This window comes from Adiantum capillus-veneris, chromosome 16, assembly GCF_014529385.1.
Source record: "Adiantum capillus-veneris isolate H3 chromosome 16, ASM1452938v2, whole genome shotgun sequence".
Classification (NCBI taxonomy): Eukaryota; Viridiplantae; Streptophyta; class Polypodiopsida; order Polypodiales; family Pteridaceae; genus Adiantum; species Adiantum capillus-veneris.
In genome coordinates, this window is record NC_140946.1 from 45,545,653 (window position 1) to 45,564,178 (window position 18,526).

Below are 18,526 nucleotides of genomic sequence, written 5' to 3' on the forward strand. Positions count from 1 at the left end.
CAAGTAATATGTGGTAGCCGTGTGAATGACAAATGCTATATTGCTTAAAAATGGATAACAAGGGCGCAGAAAAGTCCATGTTTTGTGGTGTGAACATAACAAGACCAGAAAGCATGCTTATTGCTCTACTCCTGTACTCATTAAGGTGCAAATGTTTTGATGGGTTTAAGTGTTCAAAAAAATGCGAAAGGCCCATAGTAACGCATGCTGAGCTTTGGAAACAACCTTTCCTTGCCCTTCATCTTCTTTAATCTTGCCTTTTCAAATCGCAAAAGAACCTAATCACCAAGTGAAAACAAGAGTTCACGCTGGTGACGATCAGCAACCCTTTTCTGCTTTGCCCCAAGGCAAGCTTAATTTTCTTATGCATTCCATCCATATTTTCTACATATCAATCTCCTTCAAAATCTTTGTGTGCAAAATGGGAGGGAGGAACCTTTTTGCCCCCTTCAACAATTTCAAAGGGTGCCTTGCTTGTTGACAAATGCACCGTATTGTTGTATGCATACTCAAGCATGAGTAATTATTGTTCCCACTTGCCCTTATTGTCTGACATTAGCAGATCTAAGACAATAGAATTAGCCTCTTCTGACATTCCATCAATTTGTGGATGAAATGAGGATAAAAACTTAAGCGTAGTGCCCATGTTATCAAACAAACCTCTCCATAACAAACTTGTCATACGAGGATCATGATCACTAACAATTGATTGTGGCATACCATGGTACTTAAAACACATTGTACATGAACAATTGTGCCATCTGATCAGATTTTATCTTCTTCCTGACAGAAATAAAGTGGGCCTGTTTGCTGAACCTCCAAATAATGGTCCATATACCATCATTCCCTGTCTGCATTCTCGGAAGATCAAAGATAAGATCCATAGCAATACTTTCCCATGGCTGATCGAGAATAGGCAATGGCTGTAACAACCCTAGTGCCTTTTGCCTCTCAAACTTGACTTCTGGGCAAATTATGCATGCTCGCACAATAACATCCTCAAAGTAGACCAATACAAGAATGTCTCAACTGCTTTCACTATCGCATTTATACCACGATGCTCCGCATATGTTGGGACATGACTTTCTACCATAACCTTACGTCGCTATGGCCTAGTGATACATAGTCTTCCATGCATCATCATAAAACCATCCCTGAGGAGATAGTACTCTAACAATTGTTCAAAGATTCTTGCAAAATCTTCATCAGTAGCATATTGTTTCTTCATAGCATCACGCTCATGATGATGAGGAATTGACACAATTGAAATTTGTGGCTTTCTTGGCAATGCATCAGCCACAACATTCTTTTTGCCTTCCACATGCACAATCTAAAAGTGGAACATACACAGAATGTTTGCCCATCGCATATGCTTTTCAGATAACTTTGACTTTGTCAAAAAGTAGGTCTGATGATCTGTTTGGACAACAAATCAGCACTAGCGGGTAATGTTTCGCATGAATCACAACCAATAACTCTTTCTCATAGACTTGCATAGTCTTTTTTGGCCCTTGCAAGATCCTGCTTTCATAGGCTACTACCCGACCATCTTGCATTAATATTGTACCAATACTATTGCCACAAGCATGACACTTGGGCCACAAACGACTTCCTCAGATCTGGTAAAACGATTACTGGATCCAAAGTCATCTTTTCCTTAAAGAGATTAAAAGTTGAAATCTCTTTTTGAGTCCATTTGAAAGCGATCCCTTTCTTCTGCAAAGCATGTAGGGGTGAAGCAATTTCGGATAAATCGTCTATAATAAGAACATAATCCCAAGAAGCTATGGACATCATGCACAACCTTCAAAGTTAGCCATGTCTTGATTGCTTCAACCTTGGTAGGATCCATTCAGACACCATCCTTTGACACTATGTGCCCTAGAAAGTGAATCTCTTCCAAGAAGAATTCACTTTTCTTGCCCTTGATGAGCAACATGTTACTGCGTAACTCTCCAAACACAATGGTCCTCCTCATTCTTCAAATAAAATATCATGTCATCAAAGAATGTGCCAACAAACTTTTGATGTGGGCGGAAAATCCGATCCATCATCCTATTGAACGTAGCAGGAGCATTTGTAAGACCAAATGGTATCCCCAGAAACTCATATAGAAAAATGTCGTTCTAAACGCAGTCTTGTGCACATCCTCTGGCTTGATACGAATCTAATGGTATCCACTCTTAAGATCTATCCTGCTGAAAATTGCCACCCTCTCCCGATCTTAATGGTATTCTTATTCAACGCACAGTAATCAATATACATGCGCCAGGAGCCATCTTTCTTCTGCACTAAAAGAGCACTAGAGAGCAAAATAGTGAAGAACTAGGTTGAATCGGCCCTTTTTCTAACAGGTCCTCTACTTGGCTCATAATCTCTTTCTGTTGGGCCGCACTAACCCTATAGAGAGGTCTATTTGGTGGACTACAACCTGGCACCAAATCTATTGCACGATCCTCGGGCCTCTTTGGCGACAGCTGAGACGGTAATGAATCAGAGAAACAATCACTAAACTCCTGCAAAAATGTTGATCTTTCTTTATCTAACGCAGATAAATTTAACTAACAATTATCTAAAACCTCAAGTGCAAAAATTAAGTATGCAGAAAGATGATTCTTAATTACAAAAATGATAGCAGAAGCTACTACAATAGGGACAAACTCTCCGTTTAGCTTTACATCCAAGATGTGAGTTTTGCCCCTGATCTTTTTGTTGAGAAGACATACAACACTCCATGTATATGGAACATCCATGGGATTCTCCACAAAGCATCGCAATCTTCCAAAGGCATGATATATTTTTCTTTTGTTTCCATATATGACTGAATTTTCAAATGCAATTTCCAATGATGAGAGCTACATTCTTTCAATGTCGAGGACATGCCAAACATGCTTCACTTGTGTACCCCATCTCTTGAGCTTTAATGCCCAGCTTGATAGCCAACTTTGGTGAGATAAAGTTTTCCTTCGCACCTAGATAAAAGAAATAAGCGTTGTTTGATCCTTGACTTCACTCCATGCTCTGCATAGCTCACTTGCATCAGAATTTGGCCTATCCCCCACCATATCTGGCACAAAACCAGCTATGGGTTTGGGCTTCTTTCCTTTCTTGTCCTCTTTGTCATTTGAGTTAGGTGGCCTCTTCTTCTTCTTTGAACAATCCTCTAAGTTTTTGCACGTAGCCACAATGAGTTGGTGTCAATCTGTCATAACATTAACTTTAAACTCATTTGACAGCCAAGCAGATGCAGACATGTTTTTGAAGTAAACCCAGTGGCCGGTGCCTGTCCTTGCACTAACAACCTACAAGGTCGTCCACCATGAACGTGCATTTCCTTTCAAGAAAGTGGCAACTTTCCGAACCTTCGAAGCCTTTATACAAAGTCCCCCCTACATAAGCAGTATCAAACTGTTGGAGGAAGGTAAGAGCATCCGTCTTGTCTTCAAACCACTGAAAGTGTCAAACTTCATAGTTGCACCACCTTCATAGTTACGGCTTGTCAAGCGCTATCAAATTGTCAAAGGGAAGTGTCTGCAACACGGGCACAGTGGTTGGAATCATCTTTGCTCCCTGGCCATTCGCATTTTGTCTTTCTGGCGTTATATTTGCTTGCTGATTAGAAAAACCAGCCACACCAAAACTGCCCTATGGCACCCCACACTAGCCCTAAGTACTCTGAAACCTGACTATAAGCCAAGATTACCATATATAGGATTTGGCATCATGCCTTGCATACCCCCAAACATTGTTCCTAGCATGTACTACTGATTTTCAGGCGCATAACCAGCCATGCTTTGAAACACAGATCCACCTCCAAAATACCCACGATGTACCAATTGGTGGTGGAAATACCTGATGCATAGCCTGGAAGGTAGTTCCTTGTCCATTTAGACCAACATTTGGAGATTCAAAGGTGGCTGGCTGAATTGGTATAGCCTGAGAAATTGGCATCCTAGCCACTTGTTCATGGACAAAAAGGGTTTGCCTTGGAGTCTCAAGTGATTGCACAACATGTGAATGCTCCCTACCTGTTGGGTCACATTTGGGACCTGCCCATGAGCCTCAACAGGCTCTACTGGATGAGAATGTTGCCTTGCCTACTTTGACAGTGGTGGAGCTTGCAGAAACTCCATAAACCTGGGATTCTGCATCAACCGGGTAAACACATTCACAGCTGCTACCAACCGTCTCCTAAACACATCCTCATCTAGTTACCCAGTCATTGTCCTTTGAGCTTGCGATACATTCACATCAATAGTAGGTACAGACAGTGGTGGCTGTGAACTTTCGCCAACCTCATGCACTGTAGGAATAGTCTATTTGTCCTATGAAGAGGAACCCTCTTCTCTAGTGTCATTCGTCATGTCAGCCATAGTGGAATTCCAAGTTCCTATGCTTTGTGTCTTCGCCCAAAATAGACCAAGGCTCACTTCTTGAGGAAAAAGTAGTGATGTCTCCACAACGGAACCATGAAACCGGCCTGTAGCCTTACTAAAGGGCGGTAAACTTTGGCTTTCACCCAAATTATATCGTCTAACTTTTCGTGTACTCTACGACACAAAGTAAATTCACAAATAAAGCCATAACTAGAATTCACCACTTCAAAAGAGTTCACGACTTGGTAGCTAGAGCACTCCCAAGTAGACAACAACACCTTGTAGGCCCCAAAGATTGGCACCCTTTCGGTATTTCTTTTCACCTAACTGTTGGAATTAGGGTTGCACGAAAACACACACAGCTCGGAGAAGACGAAGGGAGCTCAAGGCACACAACCGAGAGTGTATAACTTAGTGTGCAGTGGAAAAAGATAGATAGCCCTAAAATGATGGGCGTATATACAATGCACAAGAGAAAAAACCTCCTAAAGAAAGAAAAAATGCCCCGGCGGTCTTAAGTGTGTTCACACACATCACTACCACATGTGTATGGTAACAAATCCTCCCTGGAGTGATGCGGTGAACAAGAGCTGGCACATAGAGTAAAGGGAAGTGTCAGTCCTGAGGACATGATCAGTCCACAAAGGGGAGTAAGCCCAAAGCTTTGCGAAAAGCTTCAAACTTCTCACGAGACAATGCCTTTGTGAAAAGATCTGCAAGGTTGTCCTGCGTTGGCACATAAGCCAAGCTGAGCTCTCCTGCTGAGAGCCTCTCCCTAACATAGTGGTAATGCACCTCAATGTGCTTTGTGTGAGCATGAGAAACTGGGTTCCTCGAACTGCCAATGAACTCTGATTTTCAGTGTAGATAATGTTGACAGTGTCCTGTCCAACACCCAAATCAGGCATAAGGTGTCTGAGCCATACACACTCAACCGTAGCTATGAAGACTGCCTTGTACTTAGCTTCACAACTCGAAGTGGCCACAATAGGTTGCTTCTTGATCAACCATGATATACATGAACTGCCAAGCATGAAACAAACAAAAACCACTTGTGGACACTCGCGTGTCAAAACAACCAGCTCAATCTGAGTCCGAAAAAGTACGTAAGTCCCGCGGCAATGATCCCCCCTTGGGATAAAACAAGACAAGATGTAAAGTACCACTCAAAAAGCGAAAAATCCTCTTGATAGCCTACCAATGCTTAGACACTCAACTATGCATAACTCTGTGACCTGTGAGACTGCAAACTGAATATCCGGCCTCGTGTTGCATACATAAATGAGGCATCCAAAGAGTGACATCTGTAGGATCACCAGCATCATGAAGACTCAATTTCAAACCTGTTTCCATGGGAGTGGCAATAGGTTTGCAATCCTCAAGTCCAAACTTACATAGCAATGTCTCTATGTAACTTTTCTGACACAAGGCAATCATAGTCACAAGGGATGCATCCCAAGAAGTGGGGACGGGGAACGGGGCTCAAATGGATTTTTGATGTAAAAAAGAGGGCGGGGCGGCAAGTGGGGATGGGAAGCCCAAAAATGGGTGTCCCCTGTGACTATGAAGGCAATACCACCATCACACTTCTTAAATTGTATACCCAAGTAATGATGCAACAGCCCCAAATCTTTTATCTTGAAAGTAGCCTTCAAATCAGCCTTAAATTCAGCAATATGTCTCTCATTTGGTCCAGTTATCAGCAAACCATCCACATAAAGAACCACAATGAGAAGTACATTACCCTCATGCTTTACAAACAATGTGCTTTCTGTTGGTCTGTTACGAAAGCCTCGTTTGACCAAATGAGTGTCAACCTCTCATACCAAGCACGAAGAGATTGCTTCAACCCATACAAAGCTTTGTTACATTTGCACACCTTATCCTCTTCTCCTTTCTTGACAAAACCGCGAGGCTGCGTTACATAAACTTCCTCAAATGTGTCACCATTCAAGAAAGCAGTAATAATGTTTGATTGATGTACATCCCAACCAAAATGAGCTGCCAATGCACATAGAAAACGCACAGTAGTCATACGACAAGTGGAAGCAAAAGTCTCTTCATAATCTATGCCTTTTTATTGTGCATAACCTTTTGCAACAAGTGGAGCCTTATAGCAATCAATCTCACCATCCGGCTTGCATTTCAACTTGTAAACCCACTTCGTACCAATGGCCTTTTCGCTAGGAGGCAAAGCACATAAAGTCCATGTGTCATTTTCTACAAGTGCATCATATTCTTTTCTGAATTATGTGCTTCATCAAAAGACAGAGGTTCCTCAACATCATGTAAGCTAGACACAGCGAAAGCATAACAATTTCATGCATAAGATGCATGGCGAGAACCTGAACGAGTGCAACTAGACAACGGTGCATCCAATTTACTGTCATGCAATGTATGCACCAGCCATTTTGGTATACCTCTAGCCTGCTCATTTTCAGCCATTTCCTCATCAAGTACATCATGTACATCTGCATCAGTAATAGGCTGATCTGTAACATTTTCAGAAACCCCCATAGGTTGTACATTTGCCTCATTGGAATTTACATACGAACTTCCACCACTGAAAAGAGGTAACAAAGTGTCATAAATGTCCTATGAACTGACATTAGTGTCTTTAGTATATGACAGCAAGGGTTGAACAGAATCTTCCACAAACACAACATCCCGTGAGACCAAGATACGCTTTGCTTGTGGATGATACAACCTATAACCTTTGCTTTCAGCACTATAACCAACAAAAATACATTTTACAGCCTTACTAACCAATTTTCTGTGCTGTGTTTGTGGCACCAAAGCATACGCCAAACAACCAAAAACATGTATGTGCTCAATAGAAGGCTTTCTATATGGAGTAATAGACTGCAAAGCTTTCGTAGGACACCTGTTAAGTATATAAGTGACACACATGATGGCCTCAAGCCAAATCGAATGCGGTAAAGCTTGACTTTTGACCATACATCGTGCCATTTTTGTAAGTGACCTGTTTTTCCTCTCAGCAACGCCATTTTGCTGAGGCGTATAAGGCACTGTCATTGGTGTTTTATCCCACGACTAGCCAGAAATGCATTAAATTCATGAGACATATACTCCTCCCCTCGATTGAAACGGAGGGTGTCCATAATACATTTCGAGACATTTTCAGCCATAGCCAAAAATTGTTTGAAGCACATAAAAACTTCGGACTTCGCTTTAAGCGGAAATACCCATGCATGCCTGGAGTAATCATCAATGAAAGTCACGAAGTAAAGGTAATTGCCCAAGGACGGAGTTTGCATGGGCCCACAAACATCACTATGCACAAGCTACAATCTGCATGTGGCTCTAACTGAACCATCCTTTGGAAATTTAGAACGGTCCATCTCACCCAAAATACGGCCTTTACAAACATGTTTGACACGTGCTTCAAGAGGCGGTAAAGAAGCAACCATATCAGATTTCTGCAAACGCAACAAACTGACAAAATTCAGATGACCAAAACGGCATGCAACAGTTTTGCATCTGAAATAGCCTTTGAATCCACAACTACATTTGCAAAATTCTGCCCCCACTTGTCATACAAAGTGAGCTTATACAGCCCATCGCATAAAATGCCAGAAGCAACAATTTCATCACCAAAACTGAGATCATGCACAATACATCTTTCATCCACAAATTTGACTACAAGACCAAGTCTAGCAAGTGCAAATACAGACAAAAGATTCTTCTTGATCCCAGGTACATAAAGTGCATCAACAAGCGTGGAAGAATTGCCATTTGTAGTAGTAAGCACAATCTTTCCAACTCCCTGAACCGGATAAGAGACATTGTTGGCACAAGTAACTGAATTCCCATGAGGGACAGACTCAAGAGAGGTGAACAAATCACGATGTGAGGTAATGTGCTTTGTAGCACCACTGTCAAAATACCACACATGTGAATCTGCAGCAACTGACATGCATGCATCATGGACAGCACGATTATAGGTACAGTCTGCACTAAAATCCCATTCTGCATCAACATCAGCATCACAGTCTCCTTTCACAGAAAACTCAACAATAGCTGCATTTGTAGTGGAGCTAGCATTTGCATTGGAAGCACCCTCTTTCTTCTTTGCCTCTTTGGTCTTCAACTTAGGACACTATTTGATCCGTGATCATTAGCTTTACAATAATGGCAACGCATCTTCTTTTTGCCTTATCACCAGAATTCCTAGATGAATTGCTGCCCGTAGAAGCATTAGGAGCAGGTGATTTTCCACTCGCAGAAGAACCATGAGAAGTGGCTGCATTATTGTTACCACCTTTTCTTTGAGCAACAATAAAGGCCTGTTCAACTGCACGTTGTCTAGTCTCGTTTTTTCTCGAAAGCGACTCTTGCAACAGCAATGTGCATAATGCATCAAACTTGACAACTTCACGATTTCATTGGGTCATAAGTCTCCAAGTATTGGCAAAAGTCTGGTAAGAATCTTGCGAGGCATCAAGAATAGTTTGCACAAAGGAACTGTCTGAAATAACTTCACCTGCAGAAATAAGTTGCTCATTGATATCCTTGACAACAGCAAGGGAAGTGTCCATATCATCTTCCTCATGCATAATCTTCGATTCCAGCTCTTTACGCAACAATGCGATTTTAGCCTCATTGCGACTTGCATAAAGACCAGCCAGAATATCACAAGCCTGTTTGACAGATTTTGTTGAACGAATGTGGGGAGTGATAGTGCGCTTCACAGACAACGCAATCAATGCATGAGCCTGCGCATCTTTTACATCCCAACGAGCTTGCTCAACTGTAGGAAAAACAACTCTAACTGTAGCAATCCTTGCAACATCCTCGACATCACCTACATCCTCACAATTAGAACGTACATCAATGCCCTGCACAATATTCCAGACGCCCTTCGACACAAGAACATGTTGCATCATATAAGCCCACATAGGGTAATTGTCCCCGTCCAATCTGTCCATAGTAGGAAACATCTTGAACACATCTGTTGTTGTCAGCCATGGTAAATGTTGCACTTGATGTGAAAACAGCCCGAAAAGAGGAGAAACGAAGCGGGAACAACATGTGCTATGTAGCACACGTAACTCAAAATTATTTCAAGAATTCCCATGTCAAAGTACTTTCATAAAGTCATACAACAGAATACTATCAACCAGTTAGTATCCCTAAAATCCAAAAGAAACTCAGTGACTTTATTCTAGCTGGGTAACCTGTGACAAACGAGCAGAGTGATCTCCTCTCGTGCAGTCCCATCTGCACCATATTCAACCCTGCTGATCTGCGAGATCTCTCAGAATAGTCGAAGCTAGACCGAAAGTCTCAAGGTAAAGTTCCAGTATTTGAGTAGTATCTCCTAGGTCCTCCTCATCCACTTCGCATCCAATGCTGGATAGTTCTTGACTAAGAACCATCGTTTACTTTATTTTTCTCTTTCTTTTCCTTGTGAGCCGGTATCTATTCTAGAACGAGAATCTCCTCGCTCTCTTCTACATTAGGTTGCTCCCCATGCTCCCTGTCAACCGAGTCCTGACACCTCACTCTTCAAAGGTTTCAACACGCTCACATGAAACGCATTGTGAATCTTCCAAGTATCTGGCAACTTCAATCTGAAGGATACATCAATGATCTTCTCTTGAATTTGGAAAGGACCATAATGCCACATACTTAGCTTTGGAAAAAGCCACTCCTTTCCCTTTCATTTCCTTAGGCGTGTCTTCTCAAACCATAAGAGCACCCAATCATCTTCCCTCAGCTTGAAGTCGCACCGATGCTTGTCCGCTGCCTTCTTATGCCTTGCTTCAGACTTCTCAAGAGCCTCGTGCACCTTGGCAAAAGCAGTATCCACATCTAGATCATACTGATTTGCTCCAAAAATCTTATCCTTGGTGTGGGGAAATCTCTTATTACCAGCCAATTCCCTTTTCCTTTCTTTCCTTGTGCCCTAGGACCTGTGAGTAGCTTCACTAGCTTCCCCTGTCCATTGACACGCTTGTCTCAATCATTGAAACCCTGAAATGCACTATCATCTGATCCCCTTTCTTCTTCGGAATCCTCTGATGAACGTGCATCCTTGGGGGGTTCACCTCTTAAACATGTAAGTTACCACGTGAGTTTAAATGAATGGGTTTTTTAACGCCAAAATTTTAAAATTTTAATAGGATTTTATTAACAAAGGGGTTTTTTAAATTGATTTTAGAGATGGTGTTCTGTGAACCGTCCTACAGAGAAGGCAATCTCAAACCGTTGTACAAACTCAAGGGCTCGATGGGTGTCCTGGTAGCCTAAAAACGTCTCCAACCTGACGGCTTGACCCCCTTCCTTGAACTCCTTGGTCTTCTTGCTCATCTGGTCACTTTCAGAAGAGGACGAGCTCTCCTCCTCTGAGTTGCTAGATGGCCTTTCATGCCTTCTAGACCTTCTCACAAATCTGCTTTTCTTGCTTTTTCTCCGCTTCTTCCGCCTTTTCTCGTTCTCTTTGGAACTAGAGGACGATGAACTATCGGAACTCTCTGAAGACGAAGAAAATCTGGGTCATCCTCGAAACCAGCACGCTTCTTGGATCTGCTTGCCACCTCAAAACTTCGACTTCTGGCCCAAATAACCGGAGAAATTCACCGATTTCCTCTTCTTTCAAGAGTGCAGCTTTCCTCTTGACTCGAGAGCAGAATCAATGGCCTCGCGCCATCTCAAGTGAATCTCATCAAAATCGGGTAATTCTTCAGGTGTTTCGCAAATCTCGAGTCTCTAGAATACTTGAGCAATCTTTTCACACGTGTCAACCTGCAATTGACGCTTGTACTCCGCTTTGGCAAACTTCTCCGCCGAAAATTTGCACAAATCTTCATTGTTTTCTTGAGTTCCCACACCAGATTTCAATTTTTCTTTGCCTTCCCCTTGAGAGGTGTTATCTCCGTCAGATTCTCCACGAGAACCCATGTGTAATCTGGGGTTCTTTATGGCTTAAGCCCTTTAAGACAGAGCGATGAAGACGGGAGCGTGTCCGATGCGCGATGGACAAAGGGTGGGAGTGGCTAATAAGTTCGGGATCGGGACGCGAAGATTCTTGCACAAAACCCTGCTTGTGCTGCAAAAAGGATCGGATCCTCTGTAGAAGAAGAATCGTTTTGAGCTTTGATACCACTGTTACAAGCTTGGACACTCCAAGCGTAAAAGCAATAGCAACACACGAATAGAAACTTCAAAATCACTGAACTTCAATAGAGAGAGGGAGAGACAACACAGCGCGGTGTAGTTGCCTGCCTAGAGGTATCTGCCCCAAAGTCTTGAGCCCCTTTCGGTATTTATTTTTATATTAATGCTTGAGCAAAGTACGAAGTCTGAGAATCCTCTATGCTCGGTGCTCCGATCCAAATCTGAGAGACAGAGAGGCCCTAGTTACAATTTATAGACTTCGGGCCTTCTAAAAGTAGTACATGAAAAGCTTCAAGTCTCAAAAGCTTCTGGTCCAAAAGCTACCAGCACAAATCGCGGAAATCCATACACAGTGCCACGTCAGCAACCAGCACGTTTTGCGGACATCCGTATAGCTTGCCACGTCAGCAGCTTTTACGCAATTTGGTCTTCCGGCATATTTTAACTGTCATGTGTCCCTTGGGCCTCGTCGGAAAGGAACCCATAAGTTGGAACAATTTATAAAATCACTTTTATTTGCAAGGGATTGTTCGGGTGGTCATGCCACATCATCACTTTGTGACAAGATTAGCAATTAGCTAATTCGATTCGTATTCAGAAGGCTCTTGTCTTGGCAAACGCACTTAAAACCCACAGAATTGTACATGGTCATTTGAGTAGCCCAATTAGTGGGGCATTACCAGATGTGCAAAGGGAGAGAGATGCACGAGAGAAAATCATCGAGCTACATGAGACAAGGGAGAAGGTAAGCTTTCCATTAAAGCTATGATCACCTGCACCCACTACTCACACACACACTGTAGTCACTTAATGAGCAAAAATCACCTCCCCTCTCAATTTTGGGCTCTTCGCATGAGACCTTCTAGATGTTGAGCTGGCTTGCAAGTTACTCTCCTTCTGCTGTGTGTCCAGCTTGCTCCTTTTGGTTTGATTCCTAATATCCACCAACTTATAAAGTCCTGCCGAGGGGCCTAAATGTCTTTAATTGATCGGATTTCAGTATCTCATGGCTCCCTGGCCTTGACTCCTGTGAGTGAAACTCTTGCTCAACAACCATTTCACACTGGCCATGCAATGTCCAGGCATTTGTAATTTCAACAAGAGGGTCCCAAAAATTAAATAAAAATCAAGGGAAGGAAACCAACAAATAAGGTTAGTGTTTGTCAGTCTCATGACACACAAACAACACGGATAAGAAAATCATGGCAAGCTTTTGGCATGGAATGGGTCTAAAATTAGCTCATTTGTCAGCAATATTTGCCTGACGCATATCTTAGTCAAAAGTCTAGGATACTTTTCCAGCTGGATAGAGGAAAGTAAAGCATGTACTGACATGCCCTCCACCTACTGGACAACCTTTTTCATTCAAAAAGGAATGTGGGTAAAGCATGTGCTGGCAACATTCCCACTCAAATCATCAGTGCCCCATCCAGTCATCGCAACACAATACATACAAAAGAGAATACAGTAATACAAAGGTGTCTGTAGTTTCCATTGTCGCTCCAGAGACGCAATGCTCCTGTTTAACACAATATTGATCTTTCTACATTCTCTATACGTACGTGGAAACACCTTTTTGACCAGTGAAACGCCTCAAAAGGAGATGAGGAGCAATATTCCTTTGACAACAACAAGGGGTCAGCTAAAAGTAATCAAGAGCTGGTGCAACTTAAACACAAGGGCCTTTTGGTGAATGTTTACTGGGAAACACGTAGCTAACATTGATTCACCTCTTTATGTACAGCTGGATCTCTCACGATGCCTCCGCTGCCGACCTGCATGGGGAATCAACAATATCGATGAAACAGTTCACAGCATTAAGATGCTCAATCAAGCACGTTGCCAACATGCTTTGTGCCTCTTGTGCTACCTTCTCTCTCTCAACTCTTCCGTGGCCATATCAAGCTAATAAATCCCTTTTTTTCTGTGCTTATGCATACCAAAGGACAGCAGGGCACATTGTGCTAGCACACATTGTCTGGTGATGCTTGTGAGCCGATGTTTATGCAAGATTTCACAAACCTGAGATCTTTGAGCCTCAAACTGGGGTTTGATCAGTGTAATTAAAGTTGAGCTCTCCTTCATTAGGGCAGATACAGCAGGCATCACCTGAAAAGTTTCAGGTTACCTGTGTCAATCTAATTTTTGCAGATTGTGTCAACTGCATGAATGGAAAGAGTACAAGATGCTACCGTGAGAATAGAAATAAAAGACAAGTCAAGTGTTGCAATATCCACAGGTTGAGGCAAAGATGATAGGTGCCGCAAATTGGTTCTCTCGAGCACATGAACCCTTCTATCAGTCCTGATTTTATCGGCTACCTAAAGGTGGCAACAGTAAGAGAGTCCTCAAAATTTTTTCCAACATAAGCTTCAAACAAGAGAACTATTGCTCATTCAACAGCATTCGAGATCAAAGATGAAATTTGATATGATTCAAGATAAAAAGCAATCAGCTTGCCAAAATAGACAAACAAAATATGCAGCTTAGAAATCAAACCTCAGAAGAAAGAAAACCCCTGTATTTACAGAAATAACAGCTTGACAACTTTGTGCGGCTTATTACATTATCCTAATTGCAGAAGTTAATCAGTATGCTAATTACACTATGCTGATTGCAGATGCAGTCCGTCACAAACAGCTGGCATGTAATGAAACTTGGCAGTGAGGCATCACATTCTCCAACTGGCTAGAGTCTAGATCATGCACAAGAGCTTAACAGTAGATACTGTGAGACCATGCTAGTGATAAGAAAATACCTGCCCATAACCCACATCAATGCCATAGACACAGGCTGCACCCGACTGAAGCAAACAGTCTGTAAAACCCCCAGTTGAGAGTCCTGCATCAAGCACCACCTTCTCAGAAACATCGCACTTGAAATGCTCAATAGCAGCCTCCAGCTTATATCCTGCTCTGCAAAATCCAAAGATTCTTTCAAGATCTGTACTGTTTAATAGCAGCCTCAGCTTGCTAAACCTACTGACAATGGACTGCTAGCCAGAATAGTACAAATATGGTAAGATAATTTCATTAAAGCGCAATTTAATAAGGATAATTAAGGATAGCAGTGTCAGACCATGTATGCCCACACACGCGCGCGCGCGCGCGCACACACACACACACACACACACACACACACACACACAGAGAGAGAGAGAGAGAGAGAGAGAGAGAGAGAGAGAGAGAGAGAGAGAGAGAGAGAGAGAGAGAGAGATGAAATGTAATATTAATGTCTTCAAAAGGCCAAAATGACCTATGAGACCAAAAGGTTACATGTGGTGAATCTAATACCAGGGCTGGGTACAACAAGTACAAAGAACTGAAAAGAAAATAGTGGGTAGGGGTAAGGTGAAGGCTGATACAATGGAGCTCTCTGACAATCGAGGCATCATATACATATACATCAGTATCCAAAAGGCTATAGAGATTCAATGTCCTCCAAGGTAGGCACTCTGTCGGGAGGGCTCCTATGTCGCACCAGTATGGTATGGATCCTCTGTCGCAATCTGTGTCGATGTCGAGAGGGCCCCCTCATCCGTGGGCGACGGGACCGTCCCAACTCTGTCGCCCAATCAAGCAGTATGCCTCTAGTGCCTCTGGTGTTGCTATGCTGTGGGGGCTGCTCGAACTCCTCTATCTGTGACTGAAAGAAATCTGTAATCTTCTGCTGTCGCTGGATCTCTCTCATTGTGCCCCTCTTCAGGAGGTCCTCTCTGTGTTTGTGAATCTCCAATAAGTATAATCCAAGGCATCTCTGATCCTGGTATCTCATGACTCTAGAAAGTGGCCCAAAACCCTCTCTCAATAGACGGTGAAAGCGGCCTCGTATCTCATAGTATACTCGGCAGTGACATATGTAAGGTAGCTCTGTCTCGGGCTCTATCTGGCACACCAGACAAATCCTGGACTCAGCAGGTACTCCTCTAAATCTTCCTGTCTCGATCTCTAGCTGATGTGAGGATGTGCGTATCTGACCAATAGCACATCGTAATATCGTATCCCATGGGATAGATGAGTATCCATGTATCTTGGTCTAATCACAAAACCATCCTCTGTGAGCTGGAGAAGATGCTCTCTATAGAAAGTCATCTTTGTACCTAGCTCATGTGTAGGCTGTATCCATGTCCTCTTCGTATCCAACTGAATCAAGTCCTGTCTGATGAGCCTGGTAATCTCTGTCCTAGTGAGGGAGATGGAGGGTGCATCCAAAGAGTACTGAAATGGGGGTAGCCGATCCATGCTAAAGCCATGTAACTGAAACCAAGATGCCATCTCTGCATACCAACATGATTCATCTCTCTGCAATGCCAGCTGTCGCGAAGACTCTAGTGCTAATCGAGCATATCTATCTCTAGGGAGAGCCCAAGTGCTATGCATAAATAAAACTGATCGAGTGAGTGACTCCACTACCAATGGAGGAGCAGTGGCCGAAGTGACCAAAGTGTCAAAGAGCCAAAGCTTTGTTCGAGGTTCCTGGAACTGAACCTGCGAACATATCCTCTCAAGTCTCCCCAATGCTGCATAGGCTCTGGTCAATTGCGTATCTATTGCACGTCTCAGGGAAAATACTAGACCACTAAAACTGCCCCAAGATAAGTGTATGTATATGCATACTCCACAGTCTCTTGACCATATGTAAAAGTGGGGGCGGACCTCCTTACCCACTGCACCGTGGTGTTAAACACCATTACCTTGGTCTTACCAAGGTTCACAGACAATCCACTATCCCGTGCAAATACATGCAATGCATCCAAATGACGTTGCATCCCCTCTGGAGAATCTGAGATCAGCACAATATCATCAGCATATAATAGCAACGAAATCCATGTCCCTGCAAGCTGAGCTCCTCTATCACTCTCTGTCTGTACATAATCTGAAAACTCATCTACATATATGAGAGTAGGAGATAGGGGACAACCCTGCTTCACCCCAACGGTGGAGTGAACCATGTCGGACATGCCCTGAGTAGTGCGTACCTGTCCTACCACTGTCTTGTATAAAGCTAAGATCCCCCAAATCAGCTCTGTGGGCACCCCCATGTCTTGCAATCTGCGTATGAGTCTAGCTCATGGCACTGTATGAAAGGCTTTGCAGAAATCCACAAAGCTACAATACATCCTCCTGCCATGGTGTCTACCCTCCTCAATAATGGCTCTGAGTGTCAAAATTTGGTCAAGAGTGGAAAAACCTCTCTTGAATCCTGCCTGTCGTGCTGCCCATATGCCCTCTCTCTCTGCCCATCCACTCAACTCATGCTCAAGAATTGATGCATATAGCCTAGCCAGAGTGTGACAAACCATGATGGTGCGGTAATTCCCAGGAAGCATAGGATCTCCCGACTTGAAGATAGGCACAATCGTGGACATACTCCCAAGTCTCAAGAAAACCCTCATACATGGCTCTATTAAACATCATAGCAAGAGGCTCTGCAAGCATATCTCTGGCATGGATAAAGTGCTTTGCTACCAGACCATCATGATCCTGTGCTCTTCCTGTCTTTATCCTGTCAATGGCTTTCCTTACCCTCTCAACAGTAAAGAAAGTACATGTTTCTGGGCATGCCTCTGGAGGGTCAGGCAAAGGGTGCTGCCCCGATGCTGTATAGAGAGATGTAGCATATTCCCCCCATGTCTCTGTGGAAGTGATGGCTGGCGGTGGAGTGTGCTCATTGAAAAGCCTCCATGTCTCACTAGAGTCCCGACTCATAAACAACTGATACAGATCACGCTCTAATTGAGATAGGTAAGCCCTCTTCTTTCGTCGCACTAGGCGGCGAAAGTTAATCCGTGACTGTCTATGTGTAGTGGTACCCATGAGCACCTCTCTGTAATCTGTTCCTCGTCTCTTTACACTCCTCATCATACCAACTGTTCTGAGGCATGCTCCCAGATCGTCTGCGTGTAGGCTGGCTGTGGGGATATGCCTCTGATGCTGCATCATGGAGCGTCTCTGTTAGAATCTGGGTGAGCTCATCTAGTGGTCGCCCTGGCCCTTGAGTGCATCGGTTGCCTGTATATCTCATCAGTGTACACGAGATCCGTCTCCCTCGTGAAGGTATACCGAGTATGTGTGGAGGCCTCTCCCAATACCTTGGGTGAGGTTCTTGGCATTTCTAAACGCGAGTTTCATGAAGAAATTATAGATATCATAAAAAGAAAGAGGCAAACTCTCACTGAGTCTATTTCTCCACAGTCTGAGGGTGAAGGGGAGTCACTTAAGGCACATGGAATACATGTCCAAGAGAGTGATTGTGATGAAAATATGGAAGGATGCTACCAATCTTCTCGAAGAGATGCACATGCTCGATTTGCAGATGATGATGATGATGATGAAGCCTCCTATAAAAGCCACTACTCCAAAAGTCATTAGGCAAGAGCTACAACAAAAACCTTAGTCAAGGTGGGTGATCTTGAGGAGCCATATGTTACATTGATAGATCATGGCTCTGAGATCAATCTTATGTCCAAGAGTCTTTACATAAAGGGTAAGTGGCCAATAGACACAGATCATGGGTGGATGATTAGAGCTGCAAATAACTCATCAGGGGAGTTGTATGGGGCTTGTCCAAATGTGGAAGTGACGATTGGTAATGTGAAGGATGAGGAAAATTTCTTTGTGCAGGAGATGTCTACCTATCCTCTTATCCTTGGGCAGCCATACATCACAGCCGTTCGCATGGAAACAAAGGTCTTGGATGATGGATCTGCTTATGCTAGGGTAAAGAGCAGAGATGGGAAGCGAGCTGTGCAATTTTTGACTGTGTGTGTGAATCACGAGAGGAACCGCAATAGTCTTCATGAGTATCCTCTACCAAAAGCGAGCAAAGAGTTCAAAGAGTACAGGGAGACAAGGGGTTTTGGCCATGTACCATTGTGAAGCGGGATTGCAATGGTACAAGAAGAAAAAGATTCTCGCCTGACCCAAAGCGAGAAGAAGCTTTTTCTATAGGTTTCCAGGGATTAACAGAGCATGGGTCAGTATGTTTTATGAAGCTTGAGGATATGAAAA

General features: G+C 43.3%; 1 protein-coding gene across 3 annotated transcripts in view; it reads right to left on the reverse strand.

Annotated features, from left to right (window-relative positions):
- LOC147438958 (bacterial hemolysin-like protein) overlaps positions 1 to 18,526 on the reverse strand; it is a 66,952-nt gene that overhangs the window by 837 nt on the left and 47,589 nt on the right. For 2 of the 3 annotated variants that reach the window (XM_086484916.1, XM_086484914.1), the window contains exons 4-7: positions 14,275 to 14,431; positions 13,709 to 13,837; positions 13,539 to 13,625; positions 13,247 to 13,291 (exon numbers count right to left, since the gene is read on the reverse strand). In XM_086484916.1, coding sequence (XP_086341042.1) covers positions 13,247 to 13,291; positions 13,539 to 13,625; positions 13,709 to 13,837; positions 14,275 to 14,431 — 418 coding nt within the window. Of the gene's footprint in view, positions 1 to 13,236; positions 13,292 to 13,538; positions 13,626 to 13,708; positions 13,838 to 14,274; positions 14,432 to 18,526 lie in introns of all 3 variants that reach the window. The other variant, XM_086484915.1, reaches the window with a different exon arrangement.